The sequence below is a fragment of the Haemorhous mexicanus genome, chromosome 8, assembly GCF_027477595.1.
Source record: "Haemorhous mexicanus isolate bHaeMex1 chromosome 8, bHaeMex1.pri, whole genome shotgun sequence".
NCBI classification, from domain to species: Eukaryota; Metazoa; Chordata; class Aves; order Passeriformes; family Fringillidae; genus Haemorhous; species Haemorhous mexicanus.
Window position 1 is genome coordinate 19,494,206 of NC_082348.1, and position 25,098 is coordinate 19,519,303.

At 36.6% G+C, this 25,098-nt stretch overlaps 1 protein-coding gene across 4 annotated transcripts in view; it reads left to right on the forward strand.

The window, feature by feature from the left end:
• The window catches only part of UBR3 (ubiquitin protein ligase E3 component n-recognin 3), a 98,119-nt gene that overhangs the window by 71,482 nt on the left and 1,539 nt on the right, over positions 1 to 25,098 (forward strand). For all 4 annotated transcript variants that reach the window (XM_059853047.1, XM_059853048.1, XM_059853049.1 and 1 more), the window contains 7 exons: positions 4,432 to 4,537; positions 11,168 to 11,268; positions 17,835 to 17,959; positions 20,466 to 20,573; positions 21,091 to 21,201; positions 22,014 to 22,190; positions 23,795 to 24,004. In XM_059853047.1, the coding sequence (XP_059709030.1) occupies positions 4,432 to 4,537; positions 11,168 to 11,268; positions 17,835 to 17,959; positions 20,466 to 20,573; positions 21,091 to 21,201; positions 22,014 to 22,190; positions 23,795 to 24,004 (938 nt within the window). The remainder of the gene's footprint in view (positions 1 to 4,431; positions 4,538 to 11,167; positions 11,269 to 17,834; positions 17,960 to 20,465; positions 20,574 to 21,090; positions 21,202 to 22,013; positions 22,191 to 23,794; positions 24,005 to 25,098) is intronic.

A 25,098-nucleotide genomic window follows, 5' to 3' on the forward strand; every position in this document is an offset into this window, starting at 1 on the left:
GGGGTTTAATCTGAAATTGCTAGAATATTGATTAAAAAGCATATTGATTATTTTTTTAAACCTGGTAACATATCTTGATTTTATTTTCTTTTTCTACTTAGACTACATTGCACTTTGTTTACAATAATATTTTTCTGTTCCTTTCTTAAACTGTTGTGTGATTTTGACTGTGTTGTACTAATGCTTTTTCCTTTAGCAGTTGCTAAAAGGATTGTAGTCATATTTCTGATAAAGGGGTGTGGACAGCATCTTACCACAATGCACTTGATTTTTTCCACAGTTTTGGGTAGAATGGTATGTTTTCTTATTTACACCCAAGTCAGTCATATTGTTATTTTTAATATTAATCTTGCACTCCAGAAACATTCAAGGCCTTCCAGGCAAAGGCACCACATTTATGAATGTGTTGTTGTTAAGCAGCACAGAGAGGTGAATGTCATCTATTCACTGTTAAAATGTTAAAACACGTTGTTTATGTTCTGTATTGACTCTTCAAAAAATTGTTATGTAACAATCTAGTCATATGTAATCTTGCATTAAAATAGACTTGTTTTTTAATGTAAGGAGATGGGATTCTCCTAGAACAGACCTGTACAGTATTTCCATTTAATATTATTGTATTTAGGTTTGGACATTAGGCTAAATATGACTAGTGGGGGCAGAGTTAGCTTTACATATATAGCAGGGTTTGTTGTCATGAAACCATTATATAATTGTGTGTTGCCTTCATTGCCCCTTCCAAATCCTTGTGTTTAAGTTATGAAAAATTGCAGTTCTGTAGATTCATATGCTGAAGTATATTTTATCATCCTTCCCTAGTCATTTACTTTTCTAAGAGCAATCCTGTTTTTGAAGTTTTGTTTAAAATGTGCCTTCAACTTCTTCATTGTCTTCTGCAGTGAGGAAAGAATGATGTCTAAAATCCATACCCCATCTAGAACTTGAGTACTGTTTTGTTTAAGCCTTCTTGGCACAGTATTGAAACAGCTTTTGTTTCTAAACATCTTTCATGTCAGGTTCAGCAGAAGTAATGTACAGCATAACCTGGTTTGGCTTTTTCTGTGTGTGAGATACTGAGGGGTTTCTTTTGTGATTAAGCATACCACTCTGTAGTAGTCTTGTAACAACTGTGAAGTTTGGTGATTAGATATTGTGGAAAATGGAATATATTGTCCCAGGTGAGCTGTTACAGCAGCAAACAGCAGGGAAGATGGTGGGAACAAATAGGTCAAGAGCTGTTTAAGTAGATTGCACCATGAGGGCAGATACTCTTGGGAAGTAAAATTAAGAATGATTAATGTAGCTCTTAGTATCGCTGACCAAGGGTGTGTGAGAAGAATGGTGACGAAAATTTGCCTGCAAAATTGTCATTTTAAGCCTTAAAGTTTTGTATGTGTGTGCAACCAAAAAATGCAAATAGTATTCTATTATTTTTTATTTAAAAATCAAGTCCTATTTGAAAGACTACATTAGTTTTAGAGTCTATGGCCTTGCAAATTCTCATGAGTTTAGGGAAAATTATTATATAGAAGAACTGTACAAGTCTTATTTCTCTGTTTTATAAAGTGTAATAGACCTGTTTGTGTTCATTGTTCCCTATTTATCGAACAGGGTCACAACACAGCATTAAGGCTGAATAATTGTGATTTCTTCTTCTCTGTTATATAAGGCCTTGAGCAACCTGGTCTAGTGGAATATGGCAGGGGTCTGGGGGGGTTGATCTTTAAGGTCCATTCCAACCCTAAGCATTCTCTGATTCTGTGACCTCTCTCTAACTTATGTAGATGTTTTTCTTTGCTATTCGTACTCTGGTAATCTTGCACTAGTTGATGAACAGTTCTGCAACATTTTAAAAGTACATATTAATGAATTTATAATCTTCCTTTCTTAACTTTGAAATAGTATTTTTCTTTCTGTCTGTCTAGTCTTTTTTGGTTTGTTTGTTTGTTTGTTTGTTTTTTCCTTTTTCCCTTTTGTGAGAAGGATAGGATTAGGGTTTTGGGTAAAGATTAAATATTTTATCCTCTTGGTCTCTGGCTTCAGTTTCTCTGTAAATGAGCTCCTTATCCTTATGCTTCCCACAAATAGCAGTCTGGCATTGCACCATCAACTGCATTAATGGGAAAGGATGTTATTTACAACCGGACATCAAAAAATTATTTAAGAGTTGTTTAATTTCTTCTTAAGTGGGCCAGTTCTTGCTTCCCAGTGCTCTGGTGTTTTCCCTGGCTTTCTCCAGTAGTTGGTAGTCACAGGAAGTGGTAAGTGAAGCAGTTGGAGTGACTGCGCTGGAAAGCAGAGGCGAAGCTCGCTGGTGCCTGGGCCGGAGCTGTTGGGGCCGAGCCCCCGGGGCCGGGCGGAGCCGCGTTCTCCTGCCTGGCACTGCCCGGCACCCCGCGGTGTGCCTCCCACCCACAAATGGTACACATTTGGAGATTACAAATAGATTCTCCAGGGCCAGATGCTTGCCTGCTTCATTTCATAATAGTAAAAGCTCTGTTAAAGGAACAGGGGATGAATTAATTACCCTGAACAATTTTTTTTTTTTGTTAATAGTTCCTCGTTTCTGTTTAAAGCAAGGAGCACTTGAGGGGGGAAAAAACCTTCATTTTAGTGAACAGGCAGGAGGGAAGGCTGGGATATTTTCATGGGTTTCATTGCAAATAATATGATGCTTGAGGGTTTTTTCATTATTTCGATGGAATATAAGTATATTTTCAGACTTTATATTTTCAACTTTATCAGCAAAGCAGTGTTTTGCTAAGAATCTCTTGCCAGGAGAAAAGATGACTTATTTTGTCCTCATTGACTGTTTTTATTCAGAAAGCAGGTGGCAGCTATCAATTCCAATGCCATCTACAGCTCCAATTATTTTACAAACCCCAGGAGCTAATTACAGCCCTCAGGCTCTGGCAGTCAGCTGATTTCATCATGCGACTCTTTTGGCCCTTGCCTACCTCTGAGTAATTGTCTATTTATGGAAAATAAATTAATAGCTGCTATTTCTACTTGAAAAAGAGGACCTGTGAGTGTGTAGGTTGAGCAAGTGGGGTTTATAGAGAAGTAGGGAGATTTAGAGAGAAAGATGCAAAGGGATCAATCAAAAGAATAAGGGATGGAGAGGAAAGATGATGTCAGGTTACTAAGGGAAAAAGTTAAAATCAAAGGGAGAAAGAAAGCAGGGTCCTAGAAAATTGAACAGGAGAAAAGCATGACTCCAAATAGCAAGATATAGTGTGACAGGAAGAAAAAAGTAAGCAAAATTGTGGGAAATTATATTTTAATAATTTCAGTGTAAACCTATGAAGATAAAAAAAGATTCCTTGAAAAAGTGAACTCTGAATCCTGAATAGTCCCTGATGTAGTTGAAGATATCCCTGCTCAGTGCAGGGTGCTTGGACTAGATGACCTTTAAAGGTCCCTTCCAACTCAAACCATTCTGTGCTTTTTGTTGCATGTACCTTCCTGAAGATGCTCTTTACCTAAATGGTACTTGCCTTCTCGGTGGCTTAATGGAAGAAAGGGTTATATGTTGTCTTTGTGTGATCATATGATTTATAAATATAAAATATGCATTTTAGTATAAAATACTCCAGTAAATCACCATGAGTAATTATGCATCCTCTGTTAGAAAAATTCTACAAGTGTTTTTCAAATTATATTTTTGATACAGTGGAAGTACAGAAGGTTTTGAAATGATGAATATCAGCAAACTCTGCCTGCAGGTTGTACAGACAAATCTCTGACATTATAAAGGCTGTTAGTACTTTAGTGTCATTGATCTTTAGTCAGACTTTTGTTGGTTTGGGGATTTTTTTGTCCAGAAGTTATCTACAAAATAACCATATGAAGGCAGAAGGAATAATAAACCTTTGAAAGATGAAGAACCAAAGTGATCCTGCTGTAGGCCAGGACTTGTAGCAATTTTAGATTAAATTTCAAATATGTGGTGCACAGAACTTAACAGTGAGAGAGAGGAATGAAAGCTAAAAGTAAATAAATTAAAAGTATATCAGTCTCTGTTAAGAATAATTGTTTAAGAAATCACCACTTCTAGCATAAACTGGAGAGGCAAGTGAAGTGAGCATGGAACCTTGGCAACACAACAGCATATGAAACAGGATTTTTAAAAAGGCCTGTAATTAAGTACATGGAGCACCAAAACAACTGAGATCTGGTCAAAGCTTTCTAAACAGCCTTTCTCTGAAACATTTTACTGTATATCTGCGTGTGTTCACTGCCTCCGATTGAAATCTTACTTCTCTGCAAATCCTTTTAAAAAAAATAATTCAATCCTTAATAAAAATATGCTTCTTCGGAATGACGTGACAGGCTTTTCAGAATCTTGTAAAATACATGATGGCAGTTTAATATGAAATAGTTCCCATCCCTATATGTAATACTCAGCAATGTGTCTTCTTCCCCTTACAGATCAGCTGTTTCACGTGCTGGCCATGCACATGCGCCTCTACAGTATAGACTCTGCCTACAATCCCTGGAGGAAACTAACCCAGCCCTCCCAGGAGAAAAACTCAGAGCAAGTATTTTCATTTACCCACTATCAGTTTTGCCTGGTGAAAGAAACACCTTACAGAGAGACTTTGGGTAACTTTGTCTTAATTTAAATTCTCTGTGAGGTATGCTGGTGGATTTAACATCTAAAAATTGTATGTATGAATTTGTAAAAATGTTTTCCAATTTCTTTTACATAGAAATCTGACAAATACCAGTTTTGAGCTAAAGTTTAAATGCACCTCTTGCAGGCTTAAGCACATGCAAATTAAATAGTATTGGGTAAGTGGATAGGGCACTGCTGTTCTTGATATGGATGCTCAACAAAATTTACATTGAGATAAGCTGGAAGCTTATTGAAAGTTGAGTAATGATTAATAGCTGTAAATAGGTCTAATATATGTGAGAAATAATTATATTTTAGGGTAAAAAATTTCATCAAGCTTATTATTTTTAAGCAAGTTACTGACCTGCATTTGCTTTTAAAACATGAGCCTTACAAACAGAGCTGTACAAGGATTAACAATATAATAAATTAAACCATGTACTTTGTTCTGCAAGGACTCATCTCCTTACTTGACTTAAGACCCATCACTTTTCAGATTCTACCTTGATGACAAGGAGAAAGGTTTCTTGCCTAAAATCAGATTATGATTTTTCCTCATAAGAGGAAAACAGTACACTTTTTTTCTCTTAGCACCTTAAGCATCTTCTTCATACTAAGCTCTACATTTTGTAGCTTGCAGTTATGTCAAAAGACATAACTTTTAGTGCCTCTCCAGCTGTATGTTTGTCAGTGCTTGTAGGAGCCTGAGGTGGAAAGCATCATGCAATTTCAAAAACTGATCTAGAATTGTGATGCCACAATCCTAACTGCAAACTGAGGAAGACTATAAAAACAATTGTTCTTGTTTCTAGTTTAAGACTTTGTTGTTCTCTTGGACCCAGGATTTTTTTTTTTTGCAATGAACATTAGGTTATTGGAGTAATTAAAATGTTTTAAGAGATAAATTTATAAACTATTAGCAGAAGAAAGCATCAAGCATTTTAGAACCTGAAAACCTGTTCAGCATGCATTCAAACTGCTTTGAGGGTCTGTTCTCATGTGATTCTGATTGAGCCCTGACCCAGATTGAGCAGTGGGATAATGGTAATAAATTTGGTGTATGGTTGGCTGAGTTTTATGCAGCAGAATTAAGATCATGTGGCCAGAATGGCTGTGGGACAGATCATGGACTTCTCATTTTGGCATTTGAGGAGCTTGCTGGCTTTGGAAGCAGCTGTTAATAGAGGGGGCCCACAGAGCTGATGGGATTCACCATGCATTGGTCATGTCAAGGCTAAAGTGCAGCATGTTAGAGTTCATTAGGCAACATTTTAAATCACTTAGAAATTGATGGTACTGTAGGTCTGTTATGCTTTGCTTTGCAGAAGGGTTTGCATGCTGGGAATGCATTTGAGCAGTTCTTGTGTCTTTTGCACTGGTTTTCAGTATTTCATGTTAGACTTGATGATACTGGTTTGGCACAAAGCTCTAAATGGTTTGTAGGAAGCTACAACTGAAATAGCATCCATTTTGCTATGAAATAATTTACTGATGAGATGCACAGATACTTTTGAGTTGGAATATTTTTGCTCACTCCTTGGAATGTTTTTCCTTCCTTAGTCTGCAGGCACCAGAAGACTACAAAGGAGGCAATTTGAGGACATGTTTTTCATGTATAAATTGGAGCATAAAATGAATATCTGTAATTATACTGGAGAAATTTGATGTGGTATTTTGACTTGAAGATGGCATTCATAGGATTGGTGTGCATGATCTGATTGCACACTTCTTAGAGTCACACAGCCTTTTGAGATAGAGAATGGCAGATTTTTTCAGGGGCAGGAAAGAGTACTCAGGGCAATTAGAAGGTGACACACTGCTGAAAACTGAAAAAGCTTAAGAGCTTAAGAGGATGGTGGAGAAATAATCATTGCAGATTTTAGATGTGAATGGCATTCTGCTGCTTTGAAGTTAACCAAGTCATCTGAAGCATCAGCCTGACCTGCACATGAGACTTCAAGCGAAGACTTGTAGAAAAAAATGTCAGTGAGAGAAAAAGTTCTGTATTTTCTGACTGTATTACTGTGATTCCAAACAATTTAACTTTAGGGAAGTCACGGAAGCAAAATATCTTCAAACCAATATGCCATCTTTTTCTATTTAATTTTCACTTTAAATTATTATTTGAGTTGAAGGCAGTTTTCCAGAGAAGCTAGTTCAATCTTCATTTATTTAAAAGAATAATTTTCAAAATGGGAAGAAAAAACCCCACACACATGCAAAAATCTGTGGAAAACAAGTCCCCATTATATTGTATTCTCATTCTCATTTATTATAGCTATTTTCTTTAAATATACATAAATATTTACAAATAGAACTACCCAGATGTAGAACCCACAATTTTAATCTTAGTTTTCTACAACTCAGCTGTAATTCTTCAGAAATAATGCCTTAGATTTCCTGTGTCTGGGAGAACTGATCAAAGTAACTTGTAAAGAGTCTCACAGAATTGCTTCACTGTTCTTCCCAAAACTACTGTTTCTGTCCAGTGTCTTCTACAATTGAATTTAGATCTCCTTGTAGCTGGAAATGTCAACTGAAAGAAAAGACAGGGAGAAACTCAAGTGGCCACAGCAAGGTTAAGTAGAAATAAGGAAATCTTGAGCAAGAAGCTAGCTCACATTATTTAGACCCTTTTTGATAGGCTGTTTGGAAGATAAGGGGGAAAAAAGAAACAGCTAAGTCTGGTGAAGTGTGAATGGTTTAGTAGATTATTCCTCCTGTGCAGTTTATGTTGCAAAATTCAATATATGCTTGGTCCCACAGGCTGTACTTAAGCAAATTGTTCTTCTGGGGCAGATCTGGTTTCAATAGTGATCAAATAAACAATTACTGTGGTGCAAAGGGGGAATAATAGCTTGTGGCAGGGGGCAGGCAAGGAGCAGCTGGAGGCAATAATTACTAAACCCAGATGTGAATTTAATGGACTAGTCCAAACAGGCACATTTTCAGGAACAACAAACATGAAATGAAAGGATATACATGTTTTTTAAAATTTAAATCTCTACAAAGGCTGAAATTTTTGTGTCTATTTTGCCAGACAGAATATATCAGCAAAGAATGGATTGATAAAACATTAAGGATCTTTGCAGTAGAAGCACTTGGAGGGAGGAACTGCGTGATAAACTGAAATGCTGGGTTATTTTTTCTAGAGTGTTTCACTGATGTTTCATTCTAAGCTAGATCACTTCAGAGACTGTTTGTGGTGTCATACTGGACAACAAACTTCAGCTCAGGGATAGGACTGAGCAGCTGTGCGTAGGAACCTCTTAAGTCACTTCTCCATCACAGAAACTTGTGAAATGGGGAAAAAGCCTGCAGTTTTTGTGAAGGTCCTCTGAGACAGAGAGCATAGCAGGGTGGGATAGCGGGGTTTAGTTAAGGTGGTCTATCCATACACGTGCTGCAGCAGGACCTACCTGCTCTGTTCCATACAACAGAAATCCTGCCTGAAACACCTGTCTCTCAGGACATATGTTGCATTACATAGGTTTTCACAGTAGTGCCAGCTTTGCAGTATTTGCTCTTGGCTGTTTCTTCCTTCCCCTGCACTATAGCTCACCATCTTCTTTGGTTGTGCTGATGTAACTTGGGCAGGCTGCATGAACAAAGTCAAGCAACACATCCATGTTTTAAAAAGCTTCAATTGAATGAGTTTGGGAACGAGTGACAGGGGACTGCTGGGGACACCGTGGTAAAAGAGAAGGGGAGATGCCCAGTGTTAGTACTGTCAGTGAATGTATAATGAGAAACCGACCTGCTGTAAAATCTGCTGTGACATGATGAAGAGCAAATATGAAAGTGTGATTATATCCTAAGGTGCAGCCAGAATAAATAGTAGAATTCTGCTTTCTTGCAGTGAATATCAGAAGCTGTGTATTAGTTTGACCTCTTTGCCATCTGGGATTTGTGTGCTTTGCTTCTTATCCTGCAAATTGTGAAGAAAACATAAGCCCTAGGTGATGAAGCCTTAGTTTAAGTGTACCTATATCCCTGCATCTCAACTTTTCTGTCAAAACAGTTCAAGGAGGTGTGAGGCTCAGAATTTTTACTTTACTTACTGAATTTCTACCTTTTTAATTAGTTGGAGTTGGCATCAACCAAAAACTTCTAAGAGTCTCTGGTTGAGAGAAGAGGGAATGGGGAGCATAAATATAATGAATCACCATAAGCAAAATGCTGCTTAGTTGAGATTACAACAGAATTTCCCATTTCTCTGTATCCATTCCCAAAGAAGTGACTCATGCATAACAGCTCTCCAGGAGGAGGATGCAGAATACAGAGGCAGTTTCATAGCTGTCAGGAGATAGGCAGACATGGTTTTGGCACAGGGAGAGGTGCAGCCCAGTTACTTTGGGCTGGGGGAGAGGTCATTTCCATAGGGAAAGCTGAGATTTGCATTTTTCATTTTAGGACATGTTCATTTCGCACTGTATAGTTTATTTTCACCACCCTTTTAAAAATTGATTCAGCATACAACTGTTGTAAAATGGGGGATACATTTGAATCATTTTGTATTGCTTTGGTCCTATTTGCTGTTGTACTTGCTTTCTTTTTATTAAGTGCTTCTGTGGCACAAGTTTTTGTAGTCAGATTAATCAAGCTTGCATTTATCCGTTAGGGATTAACAGAATGGACAATTTCCATAAAACACATTTCTAAACACATTTTGTAATTTCACTTCCATTTTCATAATGAAGAAGTTTCTGAGGCTCTTAACAAATGACAGAGCAGTTTTTAAGTGCTTCATGTGCTGCAGTACTTGATGTAAGCAAAAGCAGCTTATCTAAACCCCTGACATTTAATGTAGCTTTGCTTCTCAATTCTTACAAACTGAATAAATTAGGAAAGTAATTCAGTTGGTCCTGCATGTGCAAATGAGTTCATTTATGTGTGATGTTGATGCCAATCAATTATGGTATTCTGTGTATGAATATATATATATATATATATACACACACATATATATATGTAATTTTGACAGAACTGGTATTTGACCTAATTGTTACATGACTATTAAACAATATTGATACTTCTGTTGGAAGGAAGTGTTCAGCAAAATGTGACCAGAGGGAGTCAGATTTTTTTAATGTTATTCCAAATTAAATTTTTCCCAAATTTATATATAAATTAAAAATTAAAAATGAGAAGTAATTTAAGGGATGTCCCTGGTTTTAAAGTCATTACACAATGAGGGTTATTTTAAAATTCAGTGTTGTAGATCATAAAGTAGAATTAGCTGTAGGTAAAAGTAGAATTAGAGAGACATAGTGAGGTGAGTATCTTCATGGCCTGTATAATTTTGAAAATGAAGCTTGGCAGTGTGATACAAATTTTTGCCACCCTTGTCTTCTTTAGAATTCAATAGACTGATGTTTGGAATATTTGGGTTTTGTTTAGGAGACTCACATACACGAGTGTGTATACGTGTGTATGTATGTATATATTTATGTATATTACAGGGCTTTCAAACAATAATTTTATTATATGGTTGATTATAGCAAAAGGGTTATAGATGGTGTTTATTCTGTAGCTGTCTGGGTTCATTAATTCAAAAGGACCAGTTAGACCATGTTTTCTCTCCCTTCATTTTACAAGGTCAGTCAGCCATGTGCCCATGTGTTCTTTTAATCCTCCTCTTGTATGACTGCTTCCGTGTGTTAAAATTCCTATCACAGATGACTCCTGGAAGTGCCTTCTGTAGAGAGATGCCTGAGTGTTCAGGAACTCAGTAATTATGTAGTCTTTTTTCAAAAGCAGGATCATGTTTATGGGCCTCAGAGATAATGAACTGGTTGTATCCCCAAAATAGTTAGAGGACGCTAAAATCCCATGCATGCATGCACATACCACCACATGTGGGCAGCCTTTTGCAGTCCACAGACTGCAGGAGCTCAGTTGTTCCTTTGCAGCCCAGGTGGCCATTGGTAGAGGACTGCTTTGCAGGGGAGATTCAGGGTCAGTGAGACCAGGAGTTCCCAGTGTGGCTCCTGCAGCGCAGATCAGCAGCACCACTGCTTGCCAAGGGCAGTGAGAACACACCCAGCTCTTTGCACCTGGGTGTAAGGTTGCATAATCCCACCTGTCATGGCTGCTTGGGCCTTTGTTTCTTTACATGAAGGAAAGCAATAGCTTTTCTAAGGTCTCTGTTTTCCAATAGGAGCATTCCCTGTAACTTTAAATGTGTTTTGAGGATTCCTTGTTGTTACAGCCTGGTTACATGTATAGTGTGAAATGCCATGCTTTGGAAACCAAATCAACTGTTTGAATATTCCTTGACTCTCTACATAGACGTAATGAGTTCAGGCAGTTTGGAATGTTTGAAAACATTTCAACAGAATCAGGTACCCAAATGGTAATTTCCTCACGAGTAACATTAAATTTTTGAATTGAGATCCATTTTAAAATTGAGATCAGTTAGCAGATTGTCAGGTATTAGGCTTCTGTAAGCTTGATATCAAATGTCATACTGTTTCAAATAAATACAAAATAAAATAAGAAAATGGGTTTATAGTATCAGGAGTGATTTTCTTTTGGTTTTATTTCCAGGCTGGTAAGTGAAGAACTGCCAGAAGTTCCTGTGCTTTACAGAGATGTCTCATCCCTTTTGCTTATCCAGATTTTAACCATGCCTCAGCCATTGCACAGAGGTATGTTATAAAAATATATACATTTAAATTATTATGTAGATGAGGCTGCTTTCATGATGGTTTGCAGGATGGTAAATCATAGCTGATCTACTGTGTATTCTAAAATAATGTTTCTGCCTTATCTACAAAAGGTGGCATAGAACAGAAGTTTTTGTTCTGAGTTGACAGGTTTATCTATGTTCCCTGTCCTTTTACCTTATCAGTCAACTATTCATTAAAGATACAAGAGCTGAGTGGAAACTATTAAGTATTTCTACTGAAAGAAAAGTGTCCTTTGTTTGACCTTCATCTTATGCTTAGAGGGACAGCTCAATACTTCAAGTTGAACTGAGTGCCTAAGGGCTAAAAATTTGAAAGATGTAATTTCATTTGAATTTCAGAGTTTAAATTGCAGCAGTTTTATGTAAGAGTTCATATATGAAGATAATAATTTCTGTAATTCAACAATTTCAATAGAGACAGCATACAGTAGAATTATGAATAAATATTAAATAGATACTAAAAAATTAAATCTGTTATTACTAAAATCAGAACTGTCTTAACCTAAATTTCTTTCTCTGTGAAAAAGGACCAGCTGAACCTGGTTCTTCTTGCTATTAGGTAATATATGTTCCAGAATAGGGGTTCAGACCATCTGGTCTCTGGCTTGATTATTTGTAATTCTACCTTTATTTGAAAATGAGGACAAACAAAGCAAATATCCCTTTACTGTTTCATTGACAATGAACAGAATATCTCCCATGGGATCTGTGTGGCAGTTTTGGTATCTGCTGAGTTTTGGTCGTTTTTGAATAGGTAAATTTAGAAATTGTTCTGCTCTTGATGCTTACACCTTAGTAGAAACTGTTTCCCCACAAGAGGTGTTTAGTCCTCAGTACTGAATGTTTAAAATCAGCTAAAGTGACACTATATGCCTCTGTTAATGTTGTGGGTTTGATTTTTCAATTCAATACACTTAAAATCATAGAATCATTTAGATAGGGAAAGGCCTTTAGTATCATGAAATCCAATTGTTAAGTACATGCTTATGGATTAAGTATATCCAAAAGATTATTAGAATATGGAAATACTAAAAGAATAAAATATTTTGCATAGGAAGACTATTGTCAAAGTGTACTTTTTTTTTTTTAACTACAGTTTAACTTAGATTAACTCTATTGGAAGGACTCAATCAAACTAGTATAAAAACAGCAAATAAAAGTTTAATGAGACTAGCATCTGAAATTCAGAGAAGGAAGTGTTGAAGATAAAGTACAAACCAGTGGTGTCTTTGTAGTCAATATTTAAGCATTGAATAGCACCATTTAAGAAAGTATATTTTATCCTAGAAAAGACAATTCTATTCTATTAATAGTAAGGCATTCTGTTGAGAATTCTGTGAAATGCCTCATATCAGCAGCATGTGTGGTCTTTGCTCTTAGGTTTACTGTAGGTTGCAGTTGAGAGGGAAATGGCAAGTGGCAGATAGAAAATAAATGTGTCTACTTCAAATCTGTGAAGCATTAAATTGGAAATAAATTGCCATTTATCTTCCTAATTTTTGTTTCATCAAAATGGTTAAGCAGAATGAAAAGAAAGTCTTTCATAATTTTTAGTTTGGAGGTGGTAGAGTGGTGTTCACAAAAATAAGCCATAACAAATTTGTTAAGTATTTTTACAATTGGTATGTAGGTCACAGAGTCAAATTCAATATTATTCATTCTTTGTAGAGGGCTGAGGTATACCTAAGGTAAAGTGGCTTGTGAGATGTCTCATGGTAAGCACAAGGTCAGCAATAGGGGTGAACAAAATCTCTGTTTGACCTTAGTGCTTCCTGAACTGTCTGTGCTGCCTTGCCCTTGCCATGGGATGCAGGAGCTGTGGGCTTGGCTGTGCCCTGGGATACACACAGGAGGCTGATGCCTGTTTGTGTTGACAGATATTTCCAGTAAATTCCTTTAACAATAGACTTAAGCAAGTTACATTTGGTCCTTAATCAAATATGGCATATTTTTTCAAATTTGTGCTCACAATCCTTCTTGTTTACACCATGTGTTTTTTGAAAATAAAGAGTGCTCTTAAAAGAGGACTCAAAATCTCATCTCTTGCCCTTCAGATGGCAATTGTATTAACTTCCCTATTAACTGTTAATGCAATTCCCAGTCTGAATTTAAAATTAACTTCCCTATTAACTGTTGAATGGGTGTTGGTATCTTTTTCAATCTGACATAGATTAAAGCAATAAAAATGTCATTACTGTTCAGCCTCTTCATTCAGAAGAGAAAATTGATCTGAACCTATCAGAAAGAAAGAAGACTGCTACAGAAAAAACTTTGTGGTGGAGGTCAGAGCATTTACAAGCATTAACCAATTTGCAGAGAAGGGAATGAGACTGATACGTGTACCTCTGTGTAGTGTAGCAAGCAAAATGAGCACTGTGTTTAGGATACTAAAAGCATTTGTGAAACTTTATTTCTTTTGAGTTTCACACTAGGACATGGGCAGAACTTTTAAAGGTTTCAAATGTTTAGCATTTGTTTGAAATTTTTGAAATTGTACAGGGCTACATGCATAATAATCCACATAGGTGTTTTCTGGTTCAGTTCTGTGGCAGTTGTTGTACAGAGGATGAAGTGTTCACAATGTTGTGAATTGGGACTCCATACAAAACAAAGATTTTGCTTCCAGCTGCTTTGTTACGGAAATAGCAAATGATGGTGTGTGTTCAGAAATGGAGAAGAGTGGCTTGGTGGTTATCAAAACCTAAATCTGTCTTTGTAAATTGAATTCAATACCCCCCTCCTGCCCACCAGTCCTTCTGCAACACAGGTTTTGGATGCTGGAGTCATTTAATTGAAGTTGGATCTTGTTACCATCAATTGTAAAGAGTTTTATTTTCCCACCACCGGACTTGGGAACCTGTGTACAGATTTCTCAGAGTACAGGGTGTAGCTTCTGGTGCTTTCAGTTTCTGCATTGCACTGGATGTAAGAAGCAGCATACTGCTACAGAGTGTTGAAAAGCCAGGCTGTTTGTGGGCAGGAGGGAGCCTGAGGCTGGTGGGTGCACAGGAGGGGCGGGCAGGGCCCGGCGGTGCCGAGCGGGGGCTGAGCAGCGCTTGCCACAGCCCTGCTGCACAGCCTGGCAGTGCTGAGACCTGGGCTGCTGGCACACAGCTGTGCTCTGGGAGTGCTGGATGTGTTCCAACCTCAAAGTTCCTTTTGGAAGTTGAGACCAGCCTCTGTGGACTCTTCTCTGGTGTGTAACACCTAAATTCAGTGCCTTTTCCTGTAATACTGGTGAGGCTCAGCTGCTGAAAAGGCTGACCTGTATGTTCTGACAGATTCTTTTTTTATAAAGTTTGAATGACATGCAACAAAAGTGCAGCAAGCAGCTTTCAGGCAAATGCTAACACTTTTTAAAATTATTGGATAAGGATCTTGACTAAATATAGTATGGATGTAATCAGCTTGAATACTATCCAGTTTCAGTGTGGAAGCTCAAATATTTATCTGTATCTTGGAACTTAAATGTACCTTTCATGGATTACCTGAAGTTCAGTGCTGTCTTCCTTTGTTCTGAAGTTCTGTTTTCAAAGAAGTGTTCAAGCTTTTGATCAAGAAGGATATTTTTCAAAGGTTATTTATACAAAGATCTCCTTCTAAATTTAGTAAAAAAGGCCCTACATCCTTAATTTTGCATCTGGTTCTCCTTGTGGATTCCTTCTGTCATAGGGTATATAATCTAATTTGATATTGAAATTGAAAGATTTACATTGTTGGTAATATGCTTATTTATCTGCAAATTTCTTGCACTTAAAATTAGAGTTCTAGAAGTGTTTCCTATTTAAACGTAGATTTTGTTGGTTGATGCATGTAATAGGATGAGATGCTTTGAAATTATTTGGTTTCAAAAAGTTTTAAAAATAGGAACATGAGAGTATTTCTCAGTATTATTCAAAAATAAGTACAAAAGTTCTGGATGAGCCTGTTTTGATTCGATTGGCCTAGCCATAGTAATAATACTTTCAGACTGTCAGACTAGGGGCAGGAGCCCTAAATGCATTTCAGTGCCAAACTTTGCTCAGTGGTTTACTTCACATCCTTGCAAGTTTTAGAATTGTTAAATTGAAAAGATGATGTAGCAAAAGCACAGCCTGCCTCAGGGGGCAGCAGGAGAACAGCACACAGCCCCCACGTGCACGCTGCAGGAAGTCAAATGAAATTGCTCTTTGCAGTAGACAAGAATGCAACAGCTCCAGCATTGCAGGTACCTACAGCTGTCAAATATATGGCATTTAAAGAGATAATGTAGTAATGAAGTGATAATTAATGCAGTGAATGATGTTTCAGTATGTTTCCCATGGGCTGTTTCTATGACTATAAAAAAGTCTTGGTGCTCATTACACAACAGGTGGCCTCTGAACTGCTCCTGAGATATTTTCCTAAGGGAAAAAAAAAAAGATGAAATTTGGGCAGAATTCAGGACTTCTTAAGGGTGACCCAGATGTGGGAGTGTGCAGTTTTTGTCCAATTCTGGATTCTCCAAAAATGTAATTCATAGTAATTTATGAGTCACATACATGTAAGTAAATAGAAGAGAATTCATTTAATTGAAACATAACATGGGATAGACATATTTCTGGTGAATTGAACAATTAGTATTAAGGGAGGGAATGGGGACAAAGACTAATTCTATTTAGCAAAAATCAGATTTTCTAAAATGTGCAGAGACACCCAGTGTTGAGCACTGCAGTCACCGGAGCAGAGCTACGAGATGGAGCAGGCTGTGGCAGGCTGGTGCCTGCTGACAGCAGTGTGCCTTTGCTGCTCTGCATGCAGGGGGTGTCCTTCATGTTTTCTGTGTGAAATTGATTTGTGTTGCTTGTATCTCCTGTCGAGGGGTTAGAACTCAGCACCTGAGTTCAGTTCTAGCTATGATTACAAACTCAGCTCAGGCCAAAGAGGCAATTTTTACAGTTCTCTCAATGTGTGTGGTTTCATCTCATAGATTTCAGTCCCAGAAAATCTCCTGCAAGCTTGCCTGCTGTTATTCCTCAGGGGTAGATTTGCTAAGAAAATGGAGGTTTCAGCAGAGATAAAAAATATGGCCTCAAGATCTAGTGGGATCTGGTAAATCCTCCTCTTGGGGAAATGTGAAGAGGAAGTATCATTATAATGCTGCCTGCTCTGGAAGGGGGGGATGAAGCAAAGAAGCATTCATTGTCACATTTAACACAAGCTCCATAGGAATATAATACAGAAAAGTTAATTTTAAATTGCATAATAAGAAATGATGTTTTAGATGCTTAAATTAAAGGGCTATAGTTGATACTCTGAGCTTATACTCAGAGACAAAAAAGTTTCAAAATCTATGTCTGCATTGATTTGTAAGCACTTGTTACATAGACAAACAATTGTTATTTCACAAATTTAATTATGTACTCAAGTCTTAGCTGTGTATATTTTATAATCTAGTAGTAGGGTTTGATATTAGATGCAGGAAAGGAGAAGCAAGGTGTTTCATTTTCCTGGCCTCCTCATTTTCACATATGAAACTCATTTAAATCCTTTGGGAAGAAAGAATGAATTTAACCCAGTTTTTGTGAGGTGCTTATGTAAATTGTTTTGCTTGACTTCAAAGCCTGAGAGGACTTCTTAAACCCCTCATTTTTGTCTACATTTTTTTAGATATATATTAGTTATGTTTATGCTTAAAGAGTGGTGTAAATGATGATAGAAACTTCTTTGATCTGCCTAGATTTAAAAACAAACTAGATAATTTAGGACTGGAAATAGAGCCTCAAGTCAAAAGATAAAAAAGGACTACTTCAGTATCTTCATTTCAGCAAATGATCTTATTTTTTCCTCTTTCCATTTTAGGGAGTCTTATTCTGCTTCTGTTGCGAGTGTCCCCTAAAAAAATTTCAAAACCTTTCTCCAGCAGCCTAGCTGTAGGAAATAATAGTCCTCTAAATATTAAAAAAAACCCCAAAAACATAAAGATCTTTAAAACTACAGTAAATGCCAGTCTGCCTTCCTTCTCTATGCATGTGAGGTCCAGTAAATAGGTACTCACCTCACTCAAGAGTGTTTTGCAGCAAGTGTTTTATGGCAGGTTCCATAACTGGAAGTGAAGGGTTAGAAACTGATATGCTAGATGTTCTTGTGGTGATTTTAAAAAAAATTTATTCTTCCAGTATTTGTATGAGTGTCACTCCTGATGGAAGCCAGAAGAGATGGTAGGATATGCATTTGCTTACATCTACAGTAATCAGTAGCTTAACTTATGTAACCTTTGGACAAAATATAATCTTGTATTATCACCAGGCCACGAGGATGAAGTCACTGCTAACCAGGCTTAAGATGAAAATAAGAAGCAGTGGAAAATTACTTGCCCTGTCCTTGTTCCATTCTCTATGGCTGCCAAGTCAGTAATATATGTTGTTTTGTAAGTTTTGAGGGGCTGTTCTTTGTGCAGCATTTGCTTTTCATTTCAGAATTATCATTTCCATAACTGGAGACTCTGTAATCATTATATTTGCTAAAAAGATCAAATGTTTAAAAACCACTTTCTTTGTTTTACAGAACACTTCACCTGCATTATAAAAGTGCTGTTCACTTTATTGTATACTCAAGCCTTGGCAGCACTTTCTGTTAAATGCAGTGCTGAAGATAGGATGGCATGGAAAGAGTCAGGAGCTCTCAAAAAGGTTGGTTAGTTTATTAAAACATTTATGAAATTCTGCTAAGTATTTCTAGTATGAATTAATAGATTATTCTGCAGAATTACTTCTGCTTTGCATATAATAATTTGCTTCTGCTTCAAAATCCAGTAATTTGTTTCTGTGTGTGCAATTTCTGCAGGTTTTGGTACATGATGAGAGTTAAAAGTTTCACAATCTGTGTCTTTATAATTTCAGTCTCTACTTTGTTGCAGTGATTGTAATCAGTAAATGCAGCTTTCCTTCCTGTGAAATTGAAGTCTTCCTATATAAACCATGGGCATTGATCTGATGCATTTCTCTACAGGAAAAGCAGGCAGCCTTGTTGGAGAAAAAACCCTCTTGACTTTTCCAACTTGCTTGTGCTATTTGTGGCTAGCTATATAAATTTCTGTCACTATGTGGTTGAGAGTGCTCATGTGATGAAGAGACAGAGAAGGAAATTTGTCACTATTGTTTCCTTGACTTTTGGTAGTATTTACAAGTGACAATGCATCTTTCTGTTTCAGTTCAGCTGACTGAATGCCAGTTGCCACCAAAGATAAAGTTCTCTGCACTAGCACCAGCATTCATTTAGTCCTTCAGTTAACATTTCATTCCACTGATTGGTTTTCCCAGAAGGTCAGAAGAATGCCAATGTCAGATCAAAGGAAAGGATACAAGTGTTGGGACCAGGAGAAGAAATGGGTATTGGCCCTTTATCAACAGCTGGGCCTTAGATGTAAAATGAAGTAAAGACTGAGAAGCATGATCTGCCTTTTCACATGTAACTTAAATTTGTCATAGTGGTCGGTCAGAATTCCACAGTCTTAAGGACAAATTTTCTGCTGGCTTGCTACTGTGAGAATTTTTTTTACATTGGGATCACTGGACAGTACTTCATTTTGTTAAGTCCCTATCCAGCCTTTCTTTCAATATCAGTATAATCTCATTGTCTTAGAAATTCAAAGACATTTGCCTAAAGTTGTTGCTAGTGATGGGGTTTTTTTCATTGTTTATTTAAGTGATTCTCAGGTGATACATAATTTTGCAGTTTAAAGAACTGAGGATTGGCCAGTGGTAATCACACAGCTCCCTGTTCCTCTCTCCCAGCCCTTTGGCTGCCCTTCTCTTCTTCAGCCTGTCCCTCATCCTCATGCATCACAAGGGAAGCTGGTTTTTAATTTAGAAACCCAAGTTCTTTCTTTAAAGTTTTTTTAAGCTCCAGTGGTTAAAAACATATGGTTCAGGTTGTTTTTTACTTCTCTGCTGGTAAGATTGACATTTTAATCCTGGGATGACTACACAGATGACACCTCACTTAACTTTTGTCTATGGATAATGCCAAGTGAATCTATTACAGTTTGGTATTCCAGGCATTAAACATGGCCTGAAAACTTTGCTTTATATTTATGTCAAATGATCGAACAACATGAAGAGTTTAATTTCTCAGCAGGGATGAGAGATGGATATTGGACATTTGAAACCCAAATTCACCCTCATTATCTTTGCAAGGTGTGTTATTGTGTCATAGGAAGTACACTGTAAATGTCTGTGGAATAAACATCCAGGAATAACATAGAAGGAAGGTTTGTCTTAGCTGCTGAATTAAGTGTGTGTTGCCTTCTGGTTCTTTGACTATAAGCATAAACAGTGTGTGATCCCAGTGTGAAAGGTGAAGACCCCATCTAAAATGGAGAATGAAAGTTGATATCAAAATGCACTAAGGAAACCCACTGATGAATTATATACATCACTATGTACTGAAGTGTTTGGTTTCTTTAAAGAATCACAGTAATGTTCCAATCCCTTGTTTGTTGTGTTGTAATATACTAACAGAACTCAAAATTCATATCCAGTCATCCTTTTCCAGGGTAGAATTTATTCTGACTCGGAAAAATACTTATGGGAATACTGCCTTCCATTTCTTAAAGCTTTCTGTGTTGCTTTTAAATGTAATTGCTATGGCACAAAGCTAAGTGGCTATTTATTCTTTACACTAAATATATTTTCCATCTGTACTAGACATTGTTCATTCCAAATGCAACTTTGTACTTTCTGATAGATTCATTTTAACTTAAAATACATAGCAAGTGTTTGTCATTCATTCTGGTTGGTATGTTTTCAAAAACTACTTTTTTTTAAAAAAATCTTTTTTTAGAATTAAAATTCCATTGGAACAAGATGTATCTGTGAAGCTAGTTTTAAAGTAAACATTTATATACTCACAGAGAAAATGTGAAATGCAAACCTTAGACAACAGCTTTCATAAAGCACTCAGTTTAGAGCTTATGTAATTCAAGTAGCAGTTCACATTTCACTCTTCAGCTAACTGCAGTCCCTTTCTGTAAAATTATATATTCATTTTTAATTTTTTTAAGCATTGTGTATCTTTGTAGGTCAAAATTCACATATTGATCAAAAGGAAATATTCTTCATTGCTGTTGCTATTACAGAAACATTTTCTCCTTTTTATTACCAGTTCTTTTTGGATTTCTTTTCTTCTCATTTGCAGAATACATCCAGTGGAGAAAAATCTTGGGAAGTATTGCTGGGTCATGTGATTAGTGAACTGTCTAAGGGGAAGATATATGAAGAAGAAGAGACTGAAGAATTACCAGTGGTACTGGCAAATTTCTGGAAAATTTATCCAGCATGTCCCCTTGAAGTTTTTTTGCCTGGTTGTTATAATGATTTTTCTCTGATCTTCCTAAAGACTTGCAGTACAGCTCTTTATTTTCTAGATCAAAGCTTATCCCCTTTGGGGACAGTTTGCCTCTGCAAATGCCTCTACCTCTTTTAATATCAGATGTGGTCAGTGCCACATTGAGAAAAGTTATTGACAAATACTTCTTATAATTACAGGTTTTAATCATATATTTGGGTTTTAATCATAAGTACGAAAGACCTTTCAGAAACTTGAAAAAGTGACTATTTAAGTAGAAAACCCATTTGTTGAGGGGGAAGAAAGCCTAGAGAGGTATTTCAGATTATTAGTGAAATGCTGGCCTTTGGAATGTATGTTTGATGCAGTCATTTATATAATATGCTTAAAAAAATACTTGGTTCATATTGTACTTTCCATACTTAGGGGATAATTTACCTGGGACAGAATTTAGTAATAGCTTCCTCCTGTCTAGGTGAATCTGGATTCTGTGGAATGCTACCTGCAGCAGTTCTGCCTGCCTTTCCTCAGGATCACAAGCCTTCTTCAACACCATCTCTTTGGAGGGGATCTGCCTAGTTGTCAGGTACAGAACGGGAGGGGCACACTCAAACGTTTCCATATAAAAGCTAGAGATGAAAAACTAGAACTTGAAGGTGTCTTTGTCATGGTATACATTTTCTATCCTAATATTTTCTAAAATCATATATTATAGCACTGCAGTCTTCAAAAAAATGGTATTATATTCTTAAACTTCAGCAAAGTCATGCTTATTTAATTGGGTCATAGGTGATTGTCTCGTACAATACCGAGATACTTTTAAAACTTGTCCAGCATTTGCAGAGGTGGTGTAATTCCACACACCATGAAATTCAGTACTGATTTTCTTAATGTCTCTTAATACTTCATTCTCAGAGACATTTCATCAGCAGACAATTATGTTTAAGTTCCATGACTAATTTAAGTAGAGTTTACTTCAGGTCACCTCCCTCTTTTCCTTGTCTCAACATCATCTCCTTTGTAAAACAGCTGTTAGCTAGTTTGGGGTGCTAAACAGAAAAAAAATTATTATGGAGTATGGGGGCTTTTTGTTTAGTTTCTGGTTTTGGATTTGTGGTTTTTGTGGGGGAGATGTGTTTTGCTTGTGAGGTTTGGTTTGGGTTGAGGTTTTAAATTTGGTTGGTTGATTTTGGGTTTTTTTAATGACAATTTTTTTGTTTCAAGAGTCCACTTAGAAGTTATCTGGTGAAATTGAACCTTCCTATGTCACTAAGCATGACTATTTGCATCTTAGTACTAGAATACTTTTTTTTTGAAACAGATATATTTTTAATAAACTGTTTAAAAATTAAGAGTCTAGGTATTAATCTAAACCTCTCTGTTTTAATGCCTAAAAAGGAAGATGAAGAATTCACGGTTCTTGCAAGCTGCCTGGGTCTATTACCATCTTTTCAGTCAGCTCATCAGTTCACCAGTGCCTCTTGTCTTGATTGGCCAGTGCCAGCATTTGACATGATATCACAGTGGTGCTCAGAACTGACTTCATTTGCCCGTAGACATCCAGATCAAGTAAAGGTATGTAGCAAAGCTATTTTTTCCACAATAGTCAAGATATGGAAGCAGCTATTTATTGCTTCATCCATTATGCACATACACTGTTGCTTTGGCTAAGGATTGGAGAATGTAACTTGTAAGTGAGATAGAAATTGTAATGGGAAATATTGGTAAGTGGATGTGGGTTCAGTTGGCTAAAAACAGGAATAAGAAGACCTGTGTGGTTTTTATGATTGCTGGAGACAGAATATAGAAACACTACCTTTAGGTGATACTGAGTGTGCACCTGTCTTCTGCACCTGTAGCCAATAAAGGGCAGGTAATAGAAACTTTAAGAAAACAGGTATCAGAACTTTTCCTTGCCTGTTTTAAATTACTGTGAAACATTGCATCTTCAGTTACAACACTGAAAAAGATGAAAAGGTTAAAGTGTTTAATAGTTACTGATGATGAAAGATGGTACATTTTCTCTGAAGGTTAAAGAAATAATACCAAGACTTGAGTTAGTGCAACTGAAATAATCAGTTGTGAAATGGAAATATTTCAACATGAGTGCATTGTTTTGACAACAAAGCTGCATCTTAACAATTGAAGTCCCCCTCTCCTAAATCTGTGGTGTCAGGGGAAAGCCAGATGCATTCCTCACTCTGCAACATGATTGTTCCTGTGAAAATTTGAATACCCAGATTAATCTCAAAATACAGTTCCTGCTAATCTGCTAGATATTATAGATTGCAGTGAAATTGATAGCATTCTTCCCATGATTGGAAAATAACCAGGTACAAAGGCAGTATTTCAGTCTCTTTTTTTCTTTTTTGCAATTTAGGTTTCAAGGTCATGCACTCTTAAAAAAATTTTTACACCTTGCAAAAAAGATCTCATCTGACCACTATGCTCATCAGTTATAAACACAGGAAAAAATTACTACATTGAAGGAAAACATATTTCTGTTTAAACCCACCCCACCCCCCCAACATAAAAATGGACAGTGTTTTTAAGAGCAAATGAGAAGAGTTTGGCTTTTTAAAGCAGTATTTAAGACAGGTAGTGCCCATCTTAACAAAAATTGTGAGTTCAGGTAACTTCTTAATGGCAGGTGTTCAATAAATTTTTGAAAAACAGGCATATGTCTTCAAATATAATTTAGAGAGATTAACTTCAGTTCAGGTTTTGAAAATTTGAGTCTAAATTTTAGCTGGGAGACAGCTTTCATAGTCAGTGCCAGAGTTTGGGAGTAACACCTCAATACTGCCAAAGAAACTTAGTGCAGGGAGTGAGAGTCTTTCCTGTAGGTGACTCTTAATCCTCTTGTTTTAGCTGTGAAGGTTTTTGCACTTAAAATATGTCACATGCAGATAACATCCTCGGGAAAAGGCTGGTGCCCATTTTCTACCTGTTACAAAGGATGAATTGTGACTGCAGTTGGGGAGGGTAATCAGCCAGGAGCAGGTGACTATTACAAGGTGACATTTGACTTCTAAATTTGTGAAATGCAAGAGAAATGAGATCTTTTTAAACTGCATGTTTCTTTCATATGGTATTCTCTTTTCTTTTTTTTTTCTAGAAAATACAAATGCTTTAAAAAATTGACTGAACTGATATATATATTCTTACCTTATTTGTAGGCTTTGCTTATTCAGGAACCTAAGTGGGACTTGCCACGCCTCCTTCAGTTGCCTGAGAATTACAATACCATTTTTCAGTATTATCACAGAAAAACTTGTTCCGTTTGTACCAAGGTTCCTAAAGATCCTGCTGTTTGCTTAGTTTGTGGTACTTTTGTATGCTTGAAAGGACTGTGCTGTAAACAACAGAGCTACTGTGAATGTGTACTGGTAAGAGAGAGTTAATTCAAATCTGTAATTGATTCTCACACTCATTGATATTTGTTAACTCCATTGCTTAGTTTTGATGGTTTCCTTTTCAAAATGTGTTTATATAATCATAGAATAGTTTGGGTTGGAAGGAACCCTTGAAGGATGATCTAGTCTAACCCCCAGTGATAGAGTTTAGTGCTTATTTGTGAGGGATAGACCTAGACTGGATTCTGGAGGGCAATTACTTGCATAGGAACCTATTTTCCCTTTTTGTGAGAGTCTTACAAAGCCACTGTGTGTAATGTTGACACATGGTTTTGATTCACAGCCAGCTGAAATTTGTTTACGTTCGGGTTGTTTGTATATTATTTTGATTTTCCTCTGGTTTGTTTCCTTGCTTTCCAAGTACATAGAAAATCAGTCTGGGCTTGATTTGAGTATTTTCTGATACCCGACCACTTACTAGAGATCTACAGACTGTAACTACACAGGTGCTGATTTAAGGTCTTTGACTTTTTCAGTAGCCAAGTTTTCTAGTCAGTATATTTAAGTTCTTTCAGGAGCCTGAGTTGGATGAAATCTATTAGTGATTTTCATACTATGATAAAGGTTTGCTTTGATAGGTTTTCTCTTTGCTTTCATTGAACAGTTAGGGGAAGACTGGAACTATATGGACTTCACAAAACTGTGAGAGTTTGTTAGAGAGATATTTACAAAAGGGGCATAAAATGTCAGAGAGATTTTGGACTGTCTTGAAATTGTTTGAACTCACCTTTCTCTCTCATAATGCTAATATGGTGGAAGAATAAAGGGTGGGCAAAATTTACAATAGAATTTACAGTTACATTTAAGGTTTGAAGCTTCATGAAAACCGAATGTTATTTAAAAAGGAATTAAAAATCCATATAATTAATTAATTGTTGTTGTAGTTGATGGGATTATAGCTTCTAGTTGTGATCAAACCATGAAGAAAGAGTGCATTTTTTAATTGCTAAAATGAATTGATGAATATAGATTGTGCTAGTCAGAGAGAATTACTTAAAAAAAATTTTTATTAGATATGTAGAGCCATAGACTAGATCTGGGAGCATGGATAGAGAAAGCAAATGTTT